At 41.1% G+C, this 18,776-nt stretch overlaps 1 protein-coding gene across 1 annotated transcript; it reads right to left on the reverse strand.

Moving 5' to 3' along the window:
• Positions 1–11,084: 11,084 nt before the first annotated feature.
• Positions 11,085–13,121, reverse strand: LOC138831362 (zinc finger protein 717-like). The gene has a single exon (XM_070028480.1). The coding sequence runs from the start codon at positions 13,119–13,121 to the stop codon at positions 11,085–11,087; it is 2,037 nt and encodes a 678-aa protein (XP_069884581.1).
• Between the last annotated feature and the right edge of the window lie 5,655 nt (positions 13,122–18,776).

Below are 18,776 nucleotides of genomic sequence, written 5' to 3' on the forward strand. Positions count from 1 at the left end.
AACTTCTTGGGTATTTATTTAATTAGGAAAACAACAAGATCAGCCTAACTAGGAGAAAAGCAAAAGATGTAAATCGGTCATATCATATGGGCCTCGCAGGCTGTAAGGATTCTTGTGGATTGTTAATGTGAAGGAAAAGTACTGGTGAGTCCCCACAGTTCACCCTGGGTTCTAGCCGCCCCTCTGGCTACTCTGTTACAGCAGTGTGCCCAATACAAAAGAAGTATAATATTAGTCATCACATCATTCACAGTAGTTGAAAGGTAGGAGCAACCCAAATGTCCATGGATGAATAAACAAAATGTGATCTATGCATCCAATGAAATACTATTCAGTCTTAAAAAGGAATGGCATTCGGACCCATGCTACATGAATGAATCTTTAAAATATTGTAAGATATAAAAAATGACAATTTATGTTTCCACATCCATAGTTAAACAATAGTAAAAATAAATAAATAAAAGTCAAATTTGCTGGGTACCCATGGCTCACATTTATAATACTAGCTTCTCAGTGGGCTGAGAACTGAGGATGGAGGCTTGAAGCCAGGCTAGGCAGAAAAATCTCTGGGGCTCTTAACCCAATTATACCAAAAAGTCAGAAGTAGAGGTAGGACTCAACAGTAGAATATCAGCCTTGCGCAAAAAAATTCAACATTGAGTGGAGAATGAGGCGGTCAGTGCGGGTGAGAAAGAGCAAGCTTTCTGGGTGCAAAAGCACTGTGGCAGAGTGAGCACACAAAGCCAGCCCTAGGCTGACAAGGAAGGGCAGAAAAGACAGGAGAGGTTTGATTACTTTTATTGGCCAGCCCTGTGGGTTGACCCCAGGGCCTGGGTCCTGTTCCTGACCCTCATTGTGCTTAAGGCTAGTGCTCTACCACTTGAGCCACAGCCCTGCCCTGCTTTTGGCTTTTTCTGAGTCTTTATTGGAAATAACACTTTCATGGACTTCCTGCCAGGCTGGCTTCAGAGATTGATCCTCAGATCACGGCCTCCCGAGTAGCTAGGCATACAGGCATGAGCTACTACTTCCCCCCATTTCATTAACTCTTGTGTGTCATCCCCAGGAATGTGCACTGGAGCCAAGGTGACCCAAGCCTTCAGGGGAGCCCCAGACCCCGGGGGCTGAGCAAAGTCCGCCACTATCTGCAAAGCCCAAAGACCTCGACTCCAGTGACCACAGAAGCATAGGAGGCTGGGATCAGATCCTGGAGTGCACTCCAACTGCACCAAAATGCACCATGAGCACCAGTGCCCAATGAGCAGGCAGCAGTGGAAAGTGCTATAGAGTCGGAGTGGGACAGCGCCATTGCTGTTTTGGGTTTGGTTAGTTGTTGCCGCTGCCACAACGTGGACATGCGGATGGACTAAGGAGGTCAGGTCTGACTGTCCATATTGGCCACATGGTGATTGTAGAGTCTGGAATCTAGTCTTCACGCTGGGGGAGGAAAACCAGCCTCCCAGATTATAGGCGTGCCCAGATCCTTGGAGGCAGGGGTGGGCACTTGGCTGATAGGTTATTGAACATGTCAGTCCAATGCCTGGGACTGGGAATTTCCGGTGGGTCTGCCGGTGCTCTGATCTTTTTAGGCCCGGATCAGCTTAAGTCTTGCCACATGTGTCTCCCTAGTTGAGTGCTGGGTCCTGTCTCATCTTTGGTCATCATGCCATCGTAATTCAGATCTCCATGGAAGGTGAATTGCCTTGATGGTATTGTTTTTATTTCTTTCCTCTTTAGCATGTTTGCTAGCTGTGTTATGTGTATTTGGGGGGCTGTGGGCCTTTGTAGCAACGGGTGGCCTGCAGCCTGTTAACTGTGTAATAAAGACTCCAGTATTTCATATTCCAGAATGTGGCTTCAGGGATAGCTCACAACACAGCTAGTGCGGTGCTGGGCTGCAGGGCTCTGAAGGGGCTTTTTCAGGCGGTGGTACTGGTGGCCCTGGTCTTCCTGCCCAATGTGGGGCTGTGGGCTTTGTACCAGGAGAGGCAGCTTGGTGGCACCCGTGAGGGTTCAGAAAAAGTGCTGGTTCTAGCGGCTGGGCAGGTGAGTGCCTCGGTCCAGTGCAGCATGGAATAATGCTTTCCATCTTCTCCAAATACTTTTCTGCTGCCCCTTCTTGCTCCTTCTCCTCCTGTCGGAGTCCTCAGAGGCGGCAGGGGGGAACATTTGCACTTTTCCCCGCTTTTTTTCCCCAGATGGGGCAAATTGAGGATGAAAATGTGTCCACTCAATTGAGTCAGAAATAAAACCCAGGGCCTTTGGTGCGCCAGTCTGGGACTCTTATTTCAAATTTCCATGCTTTACAGTCAGTCCTCCTTTCTGTTGCCCTCTCTCCTCCCCTGACCTCCCAATGTTCTCTTTCTGGGGAGAACCCTGTGTCCCAGGGTGTGATGTCTTCTGTAGGACTGGTTCTCTCCTCATCTCTGCTCTCCTCCCTCATCCCCCTCCCCCCCACCTCACCTGATCCTGTTGTTTCTGCTCAGGTCAGTCCCTTTTGCATTTTACCATTTGCACAGGGGCCCCTAGGCCCCCCTGCTCCCCTCTCCCTATTTGGCTTTCCCCATTCCTATTTTTTTTCTCAGCTCCTGTGGATTCCTTGGGGAGTGAGTGCAGAGATCCTCTTGGAGCTTCAGGTGCCTTGGATAGGGTGAAAGGTGAGTTTCTGGTTCTTGAGGAACTTGCCACCTTTACCTCTCCAGGATATGGAGGTGTCCTGGTGGAAGGATCCCCCGAAATGTCCCAAAGCACAATTCCTTGAGGGTAGAATGCCACATGCCTTCCTCCTCTCCTCTGAATTGACGGGACTTGGTATTTTTTCCATTCCAAATTGTGATCATTTTTGTTATTGCCTTTTTGAAACTTAATCATGTACCTGTACCTGTGTACATGCATTAGGCTAAATTTGCATTTCTCTGTGTGTGTGTGTGTGTGTGTGTGTGTTCGTGTGTGTTCATGTGTTCAGATCCTGGGACTTGAACTCAGGGCCTGGGTGCTGTCCTTTAGTGTTTTTCACTCATGGCCCGTGTTCTGCCGCCTGATCCACAGCTCCACTTCTGGCTTTTTGGTGGTTCATTGTAGATAAGTGGTACAGATTTCACTGGCTTAGAACAAGGATTCTCATATTTCAGCCTCCTGAGTAGCTAGGATGGCATGTGTGAACCATTGGCACCTGGCTTTGACTGCTCCCTCACATCATTCCAACTCCCTTATCTCCTAGCAAGTCTATGGATACTTAAATTGCTTCCTATAGTAGGGCATTTCAGATTTGCTTATGTGATTTTTCCTGGTCCCATAAGAAGTGGGTAATTTGTATATCAGGATCTGACTTGACTGACTGTTGGCTGGCCTCAAAGGAAGAGGCTGAATTTTTTTTGTTGGGGGGGGGTCCTGTCATGGGGCCTGAACTCTGGGCCTGGGTGCTGTCCCTCAGCTCTTCAGCTCAAGGCTAGCACTCTACTACATGATCCATAGCACCACTTCCAGCTTTGTTCTTTTTGCTTATGTGGTGCTGAGGAATGGAACCCAGGGTCTCATGCATGCAAGACAAGTGCTCTACCACTGAGCCAACTTTCCAGCCCAAGAGGCTGAATTTTTGAGGTTGATGCTTTTCCTTTCTCCTCAGTCTCTGGCTGGTCTCTGGCCATTCTGGTGTCTTGAGTACAGAGGGCTCTTTGTTCTAGGGCTAATCAAATGGAGATTAGCAAATGCTCTAGTTAATACCTTGAGGTTAACTTGGCAGCTAAAAGTACATCCTGTAGCAGTTAATTGCCCTTGTCAGTGTTTGAATTGTGTGAGTGGGTTATGTGTCTTCTGTATTTTGCATATGCCAGACCCTCTGCATTTCATACATGTTGTCAGAGTCAGAAAGACAAAGACTTAAATGAAACTGTTGCTTCCTAACAACCACAATGGAACTGGGAATGGAGGGAGCCTCTGTAGCATGTGCAGTGGAGTGGGGAAAGGAGGTGAGCCACAGATAACCTAGCCCGAATCTCTCTTTGAGACCTCTCCTCTTTCCCAACTTCATATGGGAACTGAAGGAAAGCTGGTAACCAGGGCTGCTAACACTAGCCCAGGGCCTGCAGGCAGGGTTAAACTCTCCTCAGCAGGGATGATTAACAGGTCTGGCCTTATCCTGGAGTAATGGAGCTGGCAGAGGGGAGGTTCAGGAGCCTCTAGAGAAGCTCACCCCCACTTCAGGGTGATGGGTCCTAGGTATGAGCCTAGCTCCAGGGTCTCTCAGTGGGCCCTGGCCTTATGGATTACCAGAGTGCTAGTTAATAAAGGAATATAATTAGTTAGCTGGGCACCAGTAGCTCATTCCTGTAATCCTAGCTACTCAGGAGGCTGAGAGCTGAGCTCATGATTCAAAAACAGCCTTGGCAGAAAAGTCTGAAACTTTGCTCTCCAATTAACTACCAAAAAGCCACAAAGTGGATCTATGGCTCAAGTCTCAGGAGCACAGAAGCTCAGGGACAGGATCCAGGCCCTGAGTTTAAGCCCTAGGATCAGTCCACAAAATAAAACCAAACTGAAACACAAAGTTACTCTTGTTGACTTTAAGAGTATTGTGCTATGGCTGGCAATTCTAGGTGCTTGTAGGACTCTCATTCCAGAAACCTGTAAGGAAACTAGGGTTCTGTGGGGTTTGAACTTGTCTAAGAGCTAGATTACCATTGGTCTTCCTGGAATTGTGCCCAAGGCTATCTAATTATTGGGCATGTACAGCCTTTTAATTTAACTTTCATTCTCTTGGAAGTGAGCTGTGGCTAAAGTGGTAGAGCATCAGCCTAGAGAGAAAAGGTTATGAGATAGCACACAGACCCAGACTTCAAGCACCAGCACTGGCACAAATAAATGCTCTCTCTTTTCCACCTATATGAGCCATGGAGAGACTGGTGTTGGAGTGAATGCAGTTGTGCTCTTTTGCTTACTAACTGGTGGGTCTTTCTGTACTTTATAGTGCTGGCTGTGGCTTGAAATCATGGCCTGGGTACTATAAACTGAGCTTTTTTGCTCAGTTTTACCACTTGAGCTACAGCTGTAATTCTAGGTTTTTAGGTGGCTCATTGGAGATAAGAGTCTCATGAACTTTCCTGCCCAGACTGGTTTGAACCATGATTTTCAGATCTTGGCCTCTCCTGAATAGCTAGGATAACAGATGTGGGCCACCAGCACCTGGCTTAGCTGGCTAAGATGCAAACCACCTGGAGGCAGCCCCAGAGACTTGGATTTAGTTAGTCAGGTTGGGGCTGGCACTGTACTCTGTGTCTGTGTGTCTGTATGTACTTGTGCAGTTGCCTAAACACAGGACCTCGTATTCTATTTTGTTTTTGTTGATGCTGGGGCTTGATCTCAGGGCTAGGGACATATCCATGAGAGTCTTTTTCTCAAGGCTACCACTGAGCCACAGCTCTATTTCCAGCTTTTTCTGAGTAATTTACTGAAGATAGAATTTCATGGAGTTTTGTGCCCAGGCTGGCTTTGAACTGTGATCCCCAGCATCCTGAGTAGCAGCAGCAAGGATTACAGATATGAGCCAACAGCACCCAGCTCATATTTATAAAGAAGGATGAGGTAGTGATTATCTTTTATTGTAAAGCTTGCCTCTGGGCATAAATAGTTTGTGTACTACTTGTTGTTGTTATTGTTGTTGTCAAGTCAGAGGTGGGGATGGAACTCAGGACCTTGTCAGGACAGGCTTCAACAAGAGCTAAATCCCCAGCCCCACCTCATATTTTTTATTGTTTTTTTCCCCTCACAATTGGTGCTCTACCAGATGAGACCCATCTCTATTTCTGTTTTATGTTTTTGATTTTTTTTCTTGTTAAATGGAGATAAGGGTGTCAGACTTGCCTGCCCAGGCTGGCTTTGAACTGCAATCCTCTCCTCTCAACCTCAGGAAGTAGTATGGTGGGTTTCCAGAGGCTGGGAAAAGGCATGGATGGGTGCTGCTAATTAATAGGTACCCAATTTCAGTTTGGGATACTGAGAAAGTTCTAGAAGTTGATATCAGTGAGGTTGCTTGAAATGTGATTGTACTTAAAGCCACTGAAGTGTATACGTATACTTGGTTCGTATAGCATGTTTTATGCTATACTTATTTTCACACAATGAGAGAAGAATTAACATTGCAGCCAGAGAGGGGCTGGACAAGAAAGGTTGGCAGGAGGTGTAAAGTTCACTCATTCAGTTTCTCACCACCAAATATCTGTTGTTGGACCCTTTGTGCTTGGCCTGTGTCAAGTTGGAACAAAGGCAGTGGGTGGTTGCTTAGATCTGGCCCTCTATTACTTGAGCCACAATTATACTTCTGGCTTTTTACAGGTTAATTGGAGATTAATCTCTCAGATTTAGCTGCCATGGCTGGCTTTGAACTTAATATACTATCTTAAACTCATGAGTGGAATCTGCTCTTTTTTTTTTTTTTTTTGTCAGTCATGGGGCTTGAACCCTGGGCTTGGGCGCTATCCTTGTGATCTTCAGCTTAAGGCGAGTGCTCTACCCGCTTGAGCCACAGCACCACTTCTGGTTTTCTAGTGGTTTATTGGAGATAAGAGTCTCATGAACTTTCCTTCCCTGAGCTGGCTTTGAACCGTGATCCTCAGATCTCAGCCTCCTGAGTAGCTAGGATTACAGGCGTGAGCCACCAGCTCCCGGCCTGCTCTTTTTTATTTGTTGTTTTTGGTTATCAGGCTTAAACTCAGTGCCTGGGCACTGACCCTGAGCTCTTCTGCTTAAGGCTAGTTCTCTACCACTTCGAACCACTGTACTACTTTTGGTTTTCTGGTGATTAATTAGAGATGAGAGTCTCACAGACTTTGCTGCTCTTTAGCCTTGAACTTCAATCCTCTGATCTCAGCCTCCTGAGTAGTTAGGATTACAGGCAGGAGCCCCTGCACCTTGCTGGAGACCTGCTCTTCTATGAGGGAAGGGACTCTGATTATCTCCATTTTACAGATGTAAAAACAGTGACAAAAAAAATAAAATGGCTTGTCTATGATGTCACAAGTTAGTAAATGCCAGAGCTGGGGCTGTTATCTTTTAGCAAAGCTCACCCTCAAATAATACTCCATTTGTGTGTGGCCTTTGTCATCCCATCATATTCCTGTACCAAGGAATCAACAACACCCACAGGTGTGATTAAGAACATTGCTCTGTCTGGTGAGGAGAGTGCCTGGATTTGAGTCTCATGTTCACTACTGAATTTGGATTGAGACGTTTGTATGGCCAAGATTCAAGTTTTGTGATCTTGTCTCTGGCCAATCATTTGTTCTGTGTTCCAGTGGCCAGGTCTGTACGACTAGGATAATTTATTACCAAGTTCACCTATTAAAGTCAGCTTTATAGTTCATTTGAGTGAAGATGGCAACCTTGGGCTGAGTGTCTCATTCAGTGGTATTCTGTACATTTTTAGCATGGTGAGAAGGAGGAGGGAGGTGAGGGGAGAGGAAGAAGAACCAAGAGGAAGAGGTAGAGGTAGAGGTGGACGTTGGCCAGGTATCAATGTCTGGAGCCAGTAATCCTAGTTATTCAGGCGGCTAACATCTGAAGATGATAGTTCAAACCAGCCAGTACAGGAAAGTCTGTAAGATTTTTTTTTTTTTTTGGTCGTTCGTGGGGCTTGAACTCTGGGCTTGGGCGCTGTCCCTGCACTCTTCAGCTCCAGGCTGAGTGCTCTACTGCTTGAGACACAGCAGCACTTCCGGTTTTCTAGTGGTTTATTGGAGATAAGAGTCTCAAGGACTTTTCTACCTGGGCTGGCTTTGAACCACGATCTTCAGATCTCAGCCTCCTGAGTAGCTAGAATCAAAGGTGGGAGCCACCAGCACCCACCAAGATTTTTATCTCAAACTACTCAAAGACTATAAGTGGAACTGTGGCTCAAGTGGTAAAGCACTAGCCTTTTATTGTGGGGGGGAGGGGTCTCGTCCTGGGGCTTGGGCGCTGTCCCTCAGCTCTTCAGCTCAAGGCTAGCACTCTACCACTTGGGTCCCAGCGCCACTTCTGGCTTTTTTCTTCTTTGCTTATGTGGTGCTGAGGAATCGAACCCAGGGCCTCAAGCATGCAAGGCAAGTGCTGTACCACTGAACAACCTTCCCAGCCCCAAAGAACTAGCCTTGATTGAACACAAAGAGGCTCACGGACAGTGCTCAGGCTCTGAGTTCAAGCCTCAAGACTAGCGAAAAAATAAAACAAGAGACAGAAGTAGAAAAGATAGGGTTTTGTGTTAGCAATATAGTTTGTTGTTGCTGCGACAAAATACTTGACAGAAATAACCTAAGGGAAAAAGGATTTATTTTGCTTCATGTCACAGATTTCAGGCAATCTTGGCAAAGCAGAACAACTCATGGTAGCCAGGGAGTTAGGGGAGGGGGTAAGAGTGGGAAAGAGAATGCCTGCATTGCAGTATTCTCTCCCCCACCCCACTTTAATTTCATATGGAAAGCCTGCCTATGGAATGGTGCTACCTATATGCAGGAGAGATTCAGTTAATCTGATATCCAGCCCAACCCCCCCACCCCCCCACACACAAAGGTGTGTTTTACTCATCAGCCTGATGCATCTAAACCAATCGATCTCAATTAAGTTCATCCTCAAGATTTAACCATCACAGATGTCAGCTTCATTTGCCTCCAGATTTACCTTACTTGTTCTCTCACAACTCACCTATAATTTGTCATTGTTGGGTTTTGTTTTGTTTTGTTGGTTATGGGGCTTGAACTCTGGGCCTAAGCTCTGTGCCTGAGCTCTTCAGCTTAAGGCTAGCACTCTACCACCTGAGCCACAGTGCCACTTCGAGTTTTCTGAGTGGTTTATTGGAGATAGGAGTCTCACAGACTTTCCTGCCTGGGCTGGCTTTGAACTATGATCCTCAGATCTCAGCCTCCTGAGTAGCTAGGATTACAGGCATGAGCCACAAGCACCCAGCTTCATTGTTGGGTTTTTTTAAGCACTCTTAAACTACTGTGTGTGTGTGTGTGTGTGTATATGTATGCACCTGCATGCATGTGTACACATGCTGATACTGTGGCTGGAACTCAGCCTCTGTGAGTGAGTTCTTCCTTACCTTTTGTATTCAAGATAAGGCTGATGCTACCACTTGAGCCATGTCTCCATGTCATTTTTTTTAGGCCAGGTTCAAGTGGCTCACACTATAATCTTAGCTACTCAAAAGGCTTGATATCTGATGTTGAGGTTCAAAGCCAGCCAGAGCAGGGCTTTTATCTCCAATTAGCAATCTACTGTGATTTAAAGTGGTAGACCACCTGCCACCTGTATTTTACCCTGCCAAATATCTAGCACAGTCCTACCTCTTTCTGCTTATCTCTATAATCGCATGGATATCTGTAAGTATTCTAGCTAGCTTTTGTCAATCATTTTTTCCATGGGTCTAGTTTTTTTTTAATTGCTACAGAATTAAATTTAGCAAAACCATAACTTATATTTTGTTGTAGAACTAGAAATTTGTAACTTGAAAAAGCAATATTCTCCTCTTGAGAATTCACTTTCACCCTCCATAACAGTGAGAAAACACAGACTCTCCACAATATCCAGACTAGTGTTTTATTACTCAGAAGAACAATAGCATGGTCTACAAGTGAAAAATTTACAACAGACTCATCAGTAGTAAATAGAAAACAGCATGTAGTAAAATCCTTTTGGCATTACTCATCCAAACCCAAATGCTTAAGAATCATGTCTTCATTTTTCCACCAAAGAAACTAGAAATGGAACTGTGATTCTAGTGCTAGAATTTAGCCTTGAGAAAAAGTAGTTAAGGAACGTGACTAGGCTTTGAGTTCAATCTACAAGACTAGTACCCACACACAAAGAAAATGTATTCTTTCAGGTTTTCTGAATGTTTCATGAACTTGGGGATGAAAGATGATGAGACAGATTTTATTCTTGTGCACATTTTGTAATAAACAAGGAGTATTATCTTCCACCAGACCTTCCATTAAAAAAATGAATTGGAATAGTAATAGTGTTATAATGCATACATAGACCACACATATAGTGGAAGACATTTGGGGAGCAGTGGAGAAATTGATGCTCTCATGTCCTTGGAATAAAGCATGATAGTCCTTCCCCATCTATCACTACCAAACCACTATGGATGATTTGAGTTCAATCTCAAAGGTCCAGAGCTCCTATTTCTGAAAAGTGTTTATTAAATTTCTTGACCATCCATTTCTCAATATAAAAGACACAAGTCAACAATTTCACTATCTTAATTCTTTGTCAAGCCTGGAAATCCAACCCCTGAATAACATGAAGGGGAATCATCCCTACTCTACACAATGAGAGGATGAGAAATGTTGGTTCAGTGAGTGGTTTTCCCTTACACCTAGCTTAATTCTGCCATGAAGGATTTCTCTATAATTTACAGAGGTTTCTGCCAAAGGTTTCCCTATGTTGGGTTTCATTTTTTGTGTGAGTGCTCTAATGCTGGCTGAAGGTTCATTCCTGCTTGAAAGATGTTCTGTAATGTTCACTCGACATTCTGTCTTGTCTCTAGGTCTCTGAAATATGTAGAGAAACCTGTGAAACTTCTGGCTAAATATTTGTCTACATTTATTATACTCACATTTTCTCTCCTTTTTATGTTCTTGGATGTACTGGGGACTGACTTCTATTAAAAATTGCATATTTGTTAGACCTGTTAATTTTCTTTTCTCCTATGTGATTCAGTTCTCTGCTGAACACTGTGCTATGCTGTCGAAGTGGTATTTTCTACATTGGTATTATTCATACCTTGTCTTTCTTGTCTGTGCTCTATAAACACTCATCCATGCATGATTACTAAGTGAAGGACTTTTTTGATACTTGTTTCATTCATAATGTTTTTCTCCTGTGTGTTTTCGGATGAAAATTTAACTATGACTTCTCAAAAACTTTCCACATTTTTTTCATTCATAAGATTTTTCTCTTGTGTGCATTCAATTTGGAACCATGAGGCATGCCTTCTGGCTAAAAGGCTCCACATTTGCTACATTCACAAGGCTTCTATCAGGTTTTGGTTCTATCATGCAAACTTATTTTTCATCCAGGTGAGACTTTCCATAGATATCACATTCCTAAGATTTCTCATGTGTGTGGATTCTCTTATGCTTCCTGAGGGATGAACTGCAGATGAAGGACTTTCCACATTTGTTACATTCATAAGGTTTTTCTCCTGTATGTGTTCTCTGATGAACAGTAAGATCTGACTTCTGGGTGAAAGACTTTTCACACACATTACATTCATAAGGTTTCTCCCCTGTATGTTTTCTCTGATGGACAGTAAGGTGTGATTTTAATCTGAAATACTTTCCACATCTGTTACATTCATAAGGTTTCTCTCCCGTGTGTGTTCTCTGATGAACACTAAGGTGTGACTTTTGGGTGAAAGACTTTTCACACACATTACATTCATAAGGTTTCTCCCCTGTATGTTTTCTCTGATGGACAGTAAGGTGTGATTTTAATATGAAATACTTTCCACATCTGTTACATTCATAAGGTTTCTCACCCGTGTGTGTTCTCTGATGAACAGTAAGTTCTGACTTACGGGTGAAAGACTTTTCACACACATTACATTCATAAGGTTTTTTTCCTGTGTGTGTTCTCTGAAGGACAGTAAGGTGTGATTTTAATCTGAAATACTTTCCACATTTGTTACATTCATAAGGTTTCTCTCCTGTGTGTGTTCTCTGATGAACAGTAAGGTCAGACTTAATGGTGAAAGACTTTTCACATACATTACATTCATAAGGTTTCTCTCCTGTGTGTGTTCTCTGATGGACAATAAGGTGAAACTTCTGTCTGAAATACTTTCCACATTTGTTACATTCATAAGGTTTCTCTCCTGTGTGTGTTCTCTGATGAACAGTAAGGTGTGACTTACGGGTGAAAGACTTTTCACACACATTACATTCATAAGGTTTCTCTCCTATATGAGTTCTCTGATGAACAGTAAGGTCAGACTTACCGGTGAAAGACTTTTCACACACCTTACATTCATAAGGTTTCTCTCCTGTGTGTGTTCTCTGATGGACAATAAGGTGAAACTTCTGTCTGAAATACTTTCCACATTTGTTACATTCATAAGGTTTCTCTCCTGTGTGTGTTCTCTGATGAACAGTAAGGTCTGACTTCTGGGTGAAAGACTTTTCACACACATTACATTCATAAGGTTTCTCTCCTTTATGAGTTCTCTGAGGAACAGTAACGTCTGACTTCTGTCTGAAATACTTTCCACATTTGTCCCATTCATAAGATTTCTCTCCTGTGTGTATTGTCTGATGCAAAGTGATGTATGACTTCATTCTAAATGATTTTCCACATTTGTTGCATTCCTCAAACTTTTGTTCTTTGTCAGTTCTCTGATGCCTTCTGAGACCTGACTTTTGGGTGGAAAATTTCCTACATTCTTCGTATTCATAGGGTTTCTCTTCTGGTGTTGTTTTAGGTTGATCAGAACTTAGTTCTGAATTCTTAGAGATAGATTTTGTACATTGCTTACACTCATCAGGATTCTCTGGATATTTCCTCTCAGGTTTTGTAAGGTGTAAATCCTTACTGAATGATTTCTCACATTCACTACTTGTATAAGGATTCTCTCCTGTGTCTCTTTTCTGATGCATAGTGACTGGAAACCTCCCTCCCTGACCAAGTTCTTGGGCAAGAAGAGCAGACTTATCATATTCTTCTCTATATTCGTTATGGTTAGAGGCGGGATCTCTGATGCAAACCCAATTATGTGGAAAGAATATCATCTCTGAATTTAATACCTTCTCTCTTCCATATTCAAAATATGGACCATCATCATTTTGACTAAAAGCCTCTGAGTATCGAAGCGATTGTTTAACTACAGGAGAAACACCAGGCATATATGCAGCTGGCATCTTACCAGGCTCACTGTAGTGGAGCATGTTCTGACACTGAATGAACTCGTCCGTCGTCATCCTTAAGGAGTTCTCATCATTCCTATTCAGATCTGGCTTCTGTTTTGAGGTCAAGTTAGAAGTTGTCACTAATCTCACTCTTTGCTCTATTGTGTTAATATTTGTGACAGCTACGTCACGCAGACATTCATCTGGACCTTCCTGGTAAGTCTTAATCACATGCTCCATTTTTTGAATATCTAAAATGAGTCATATAAAGAAGAAAAAAAACATAAATAAGATCCAAATACTCCTTAAAATAAAGGTAAAGACATTTTCCCCATCTTAACTGTTACAAATTTTGAAATATTAATATAGGAAATGATTTATGAGAAATAAATTTCTTTTACCACAATGTATTGATTAAGAAAGTAATACTCTTCCTTACACCGTTTTTTTGTCATGGGGCATGAACTCCAGGCCCGGTGTTGTCCTTCAGCTCTTCAGCTCAATGTTAGCTCTCTATCATTTGAGCCACAGCACGACTCCCAGTTTTATCTGCTTATATGGTGCTGAAGAATCGAACCCAGAGCCTTATGCATGCAAGGCAAGCACACTACCACTGAGCTACTATAATCAAGAACTCTAATAACAACAGATGCTGGAGGGGATATGGACAGAAGGGAACACTACTGCATTGTTGTTGGGAGTGTAAACTTGTACAACCACTTTGGAAAACAGAATGGAGGCTCCTCAACAGACTTCACATAGAGCTCCCTTATGACTCAGCAATCCCATTTCTGGGCATTTACCCAAATGATCACAAACAAGACCATACTAAGGGTACCAGCACAACTATGTTTATTGCAGCATTGTTTACCATAGGTAAGATAAGGAACAAACAAAAATGCCCCTCAGTAGATGAATGGATCAAGAAAATGTGGTATATATACATAATGGAATTCCATGCATTCATCGGAAAGAATGATATGGCTCCATTTGTTAGGAAATGGAAAGACTTGGAAAAATTATATTGAGTGAAGTATGCCAAGCCCAAAGAAACAGGTCCCATGGTTCCGCTTATTTGCAATAATTAGTATATATCTGAGACAAGCAGAAACGGTCAATAAATTGATGTTAGCAAAATGAACCCCAAGATAAGGACTCATATGTTTTTATTTATTGATATTGTATCTAACATATATATATATATATATATATATATATATATGATATTTCTTTATTGCTTTATATGTCCCTCCCCTATGGTATAACCCCTGTTTTTACTGTGTTTGATGTAGGTATAATTTGTGGAGGGAAGGTGGACCCATTGCAACAATGAGATGTACAAGATGTTATGTCAAAAAATGAACTTCCCAACTTTGGCTGGGGCGGGGGGCTGGAGGGGAATGATAGGAGGGGATGGTAACGGAAAACAAAGGAGGAGGCAGCAATGCTTGGTAAGAAATGTACTCATTACCTTGCCCATGTAATTGTAACCCCTCTGTAAATTGTTTTCACAACAACAAAAAAGAGTAACACTGACAGTTTATGATGGAAAATGTTTTTCTGTATTACAGGTTTTTCTTCTTTTTTATGTCAGAGGAATTATTTATACAAATTACTAAACTATTTACTGCTAGCTTTTTAACCTGTATAATTTAATATGTAGCATTCTTCATTTTTTCCGAAAAATTGTTTTGTTTGATCTTAGGGGAATAGATGCTTTGTATTGTTTTACTTTCTTAAAATAATTTATATATTGTGCTACTTTACTTCTCAAACATTAGGAGAACAGTATTTTCTAACTTTGGAGATTGTACCTTTTTTATACAAACCTTTGCTTACACCTGAGAATAAAGTTTTATAACCACATTTCTTCAGTTATAAGTTCTCACTGTGAATTAAGTATCTTTAGAAATTTTAAAATTTGTTTCCCTCCACGTTAGACAGAATGTCATCTGACTTTTAAACCCTCAGACTCATGAACTAAAGCCACATCAGATCACGACCTAGTTAATCATTCTCTCTAGACTGAAAGCTTGGGTTCTGTTTACTGGCCTCTACCCTCCTTATCCTTATCAGAGGATAGCAGCCTTGGCATAGTCATTTGCTATACCTGCCTAGTCCTAGTTTCAAAGAAAAGTAAATCTCACTTTTCACATTTCTAATTTTCTTTTTTCAAAATAATTTCCACCAAGAGAAAGAATTGCTAACTTTACCTTTACTGCCCTACACAGTTCAGTGTGCATCTACATGCATTTTTGATTCACAAGTCTAACACAAAGATCACCTAGTTCTCTGCTACACATGGGACTCAAGGGAATTAGGAATATTATTGGTCAGTACATAGCAAGACGAATTTACCAATTTGGTTCTGGATCCATGATCACTATGCAAGATGCTTTAATTCACCTGAGAAATTCTTGTCTGAGGCTTCTCTCATATATGGCTCTTCATCTTGCTCCAGCTTGACAATCAATTGAGGTTTAGGACCAGTGTGCCCTGTTAATAAGAGTGAAGACTTATTGCTCATGCTGTGTCAAAATTGTTCTAAGATTTCAGATATCCTGTTAACAAGGTTGCTCCCAAATCTTCTTTCATTTCTCACTGTCTCCATGGTTGAATCTCCCCGAGGTTTGAATTAATTTTGCAGGTTGTGTGACTTGAATGCAATTCTTTTTCTCAAGGTTAGCATTCTATTAGTTTGAGTCCTAGCTCCACTTTCAGTGTAAGAGTGCTTATCTTGAGATAAGAGTCTCATGGAGACTTCACTGGCATTTTTTGCTTCAAACTGAAAGCCTCAGATTTCAGACTCCTAAGAATTACAGGCATGAACCACTGCATCTAGTACTAGGTTTGGATTATAAATACTCCCTCTAATCTAGTGATTTCCAGTTCTTACTTCCAATAATGATAAATAGGTATGTATGTATGTATGTATGTATGTATGTATGTATGTATGTATGTATGTATGTATGTGTTTTCTAGATTGTATATCTACCCACAATAATCACTTCAAGTTTGGGAATACAGTCTTCTCTTTAGGGAAGACAGTTTGGAACTTTTGTCAAACTGCTGATTTGGATTCTTGAACAATGAAAATAAAATTGCCTCAGAATTTATATAATCTACCTGTATATAATCTACCTTCATTTGAAACAAATGACACTTCCCTCAGACTGGAAACTTACATCCAAATAGCATTGAAAGTTCTATAAATATTCACATATCTACTACAAACAAATCATTTTCCGCCCACCACTGGTTCACACCTGTAATCCTAGTTACTCAGTAGGCTGAGATCTGAGGATTGCCATACAAAGCCAGCCCTAATAGGAAAGCTGTGAGATACTTATCTCCAATTTAACCACCAGAAAGCTTGAAGAGGCGCTGTTGCTCAAGTGATAGAGTGCTCACCTTGAACCGAAGAGCTGAGGCACTGTACCAATGCCCAGAGGTCAAGCCCTACTTAACTTTTCAAGTTAATGTGATATTTTTGGCTCACCTAAGGACACCAGCATGCTATAGGTTTCCAGCATCACATCTCTATACAGGGTCCTCTGAGAAATATCCAATTCCTGCCACTCCTCCCAGCTGAATTCCACAGCCACATCATCAAATGACACCAGCTTCTGTAAGGGCACATTCCATCAATCCCTGAGTCCTGAGAACACCAAAACTAGAATTTCATTCTTCTACATGTATGCTTTTGTATTACAGAATGTGGTTGGAACTTTCTGTGTTATTTATAAAATGAGAGAATATATAATCAAAGTAGAAATATTTGCCTCCATAGTAACTTGGTAATTACACATACAAAGTTTTTCTACTACATTAGAACCCATTTCTGGTTCCAGCAATAAAGACAAGAAAACAGTTCTAAGAAGCTAATAACCTAGCAAGACAACAATAAGTATAAGTAGGAGTCTGAAAGTGTGTGTTTAGCTTATTTTGGTAATATTTACTATATATCTGGGTAACAATGAAGTAAATAAATGTGTTTTCGGCATTTTCATATTCTGCCTCACTGACAATACTATTTAGAGTTTCTGTTAAATAGTGCTCTCATAAACAGTCACAACATGGCCATTACATCATATGCAATACATAACACATTAGTAGATCTATGAAAAGCACAGCATCCAGATAAATGTTCAAAGGAGTAAATTACTCAAAAAATAGTAAACGAATGATTTGGCTCTCATAAGATTTGACTTAGTTCTCACAATAAAACATCCGATGTTAACTATTTTTGTTATTAAATTTCTAGATATAAAAGTATGGTCATAGCCATTTGTTTCTTCATATGTAAAAATGAACTGCCAGCATGAACGTTTGTGAACACTGACTACTTCCTACCACACCAAATACTTACTTATTACCATAAAATGTTTCTTAATCAGCTTTGCATTTTAATAGGCCTTAATTGAAGGATGGATGTAAATGGATAGAGGCTTAAGGAATGCTCAAGATGATCCCCAAAAATGTGAACTATGACCACCACAAGAAGGATAGAGAATAAAACTATGAATTGGGACATGATGTAAAAAATATAGTAGTTTTAAGAATTAGAATAAAATACAGCACTAATTTGTTGTACAGTGTCTAAAAGGAATACAGTCATTCTTGACAATATCAGAGGTGAATGATGACTAACACACAAAAAGAAATATATCTATAAAGTGTTTAAAGAAAATAGACTTCAATACACAATCCATGGGGCAAAGGGCCTCTTCTTACAATTAAGATTGAAGGCATTCCTAGGGAAAGATAATGCATTATTAACACATCTTCATTTTAAGTGCTATAAAAATTATTCTGTGGGGCTGGGAAGGTGACTGGCTCAGCGGTAGAGTGCTTGCCTTGCATGCCTGAGGCCCAGGGTTCGATTCCTCAGCACCATATGAGCAAAAAAGAAAAAAGCCAGAAGTGGCGCTGTGGCTCAAGTGGTAGAGCCCTAGCCTTGAGCTGAAGAGCTGATGGATAGGGCCCAGGGCCAGAGATCAGGCCCGAAAACGGGACCGAAAAAAAAATATTGTGCATCAAGAGAAAAAAAAAATTGCTAACATAGATCTACACAGAGGAGAAGATTATTAAAAAGGTAAATGTGTAGTTAAAGGAATGGTACATGTGTAGGTAAAAGAATGTATAGAAAACATTGTATGTAATTTCTCTTGTGAAAAGAAAACTTATAGTACCATATTCATAATTCATAAGGAATGCAAATTCAATATACAAACACATAGGTGTTTTAAAAACAAAGTTTGTGAATCCTGCATATGGATCAATTAATTTTGTACTTGCCTCGCAAATATGGGTGTCTGAGTTCAAAGAATTATTTCTACAAAAATTTAAAAGGAAAATAGAAAAGTTATACATAGGTTATAAATTCCATTCAATTCCATTGAAAAGTAACTATATTATGCTATATGCTATTACTATGATAATATTGTAAAGATTAATGTTCGTAGTAAAAATGCATCCAGCAAGTTAATTTCCTTTGTGTTCCTAACAAAGAATCCCACAGGATAGAAAGTTCATTTACTTGCAGTTCTACAGTATAACAATTTTCCTGCACATTTTACTTCTGCTGAAGCTCTATGCTTCAGCCTGAGAATGGCCTTTGTTCTTTACATGAAATGTCTGCTTATTTCTGTATGAAGAATATGAATAAGACTGTTTTTAAAAAATCTTGCAGTCCTTGCATATTTTGAGTTGCACAAATTCAATGGAACATAGAAACAAACCTTTGAAAAAGTAGGGCACCTGTATTAAGCATGCAGTCTTATTTTTATCCTATGAACAATGGAGTATAACAACTATTTACATGAGATTTAATTTGTAATTGGTATCAGAGGTAATTCACAGTGTACAGGAGAATGCCTGCAGCTTATATGAGAG

Source organism: Dipodomys merriami, unplaced genomic scaffold, assembly GCF_024711535.1.
Source record: "Dipodomys merriami isolate MVZ:Mamm:240054 unplaced genomic scaffold, mDipMer1.0.p SCAF_194, whole genome shotgun sequence".
In the NCBI taxonomy this organism is placed as follows: Eukaryota; Metazoa; Chordata; class Mammalia; order Rodentia; family Heteromyidae; genus Dipodomys; species Dipodomys merriami.

What these genes read in the sequence shown, in the direction of transcription:
- LOC138831362 (XM_070028480.1), bottom strand. Translation starts at nt 13,121, where the DNA reads ATGGAGCATGTGATTAAGACTTACCAGGAAGGTCCAGATGAATGTCTG.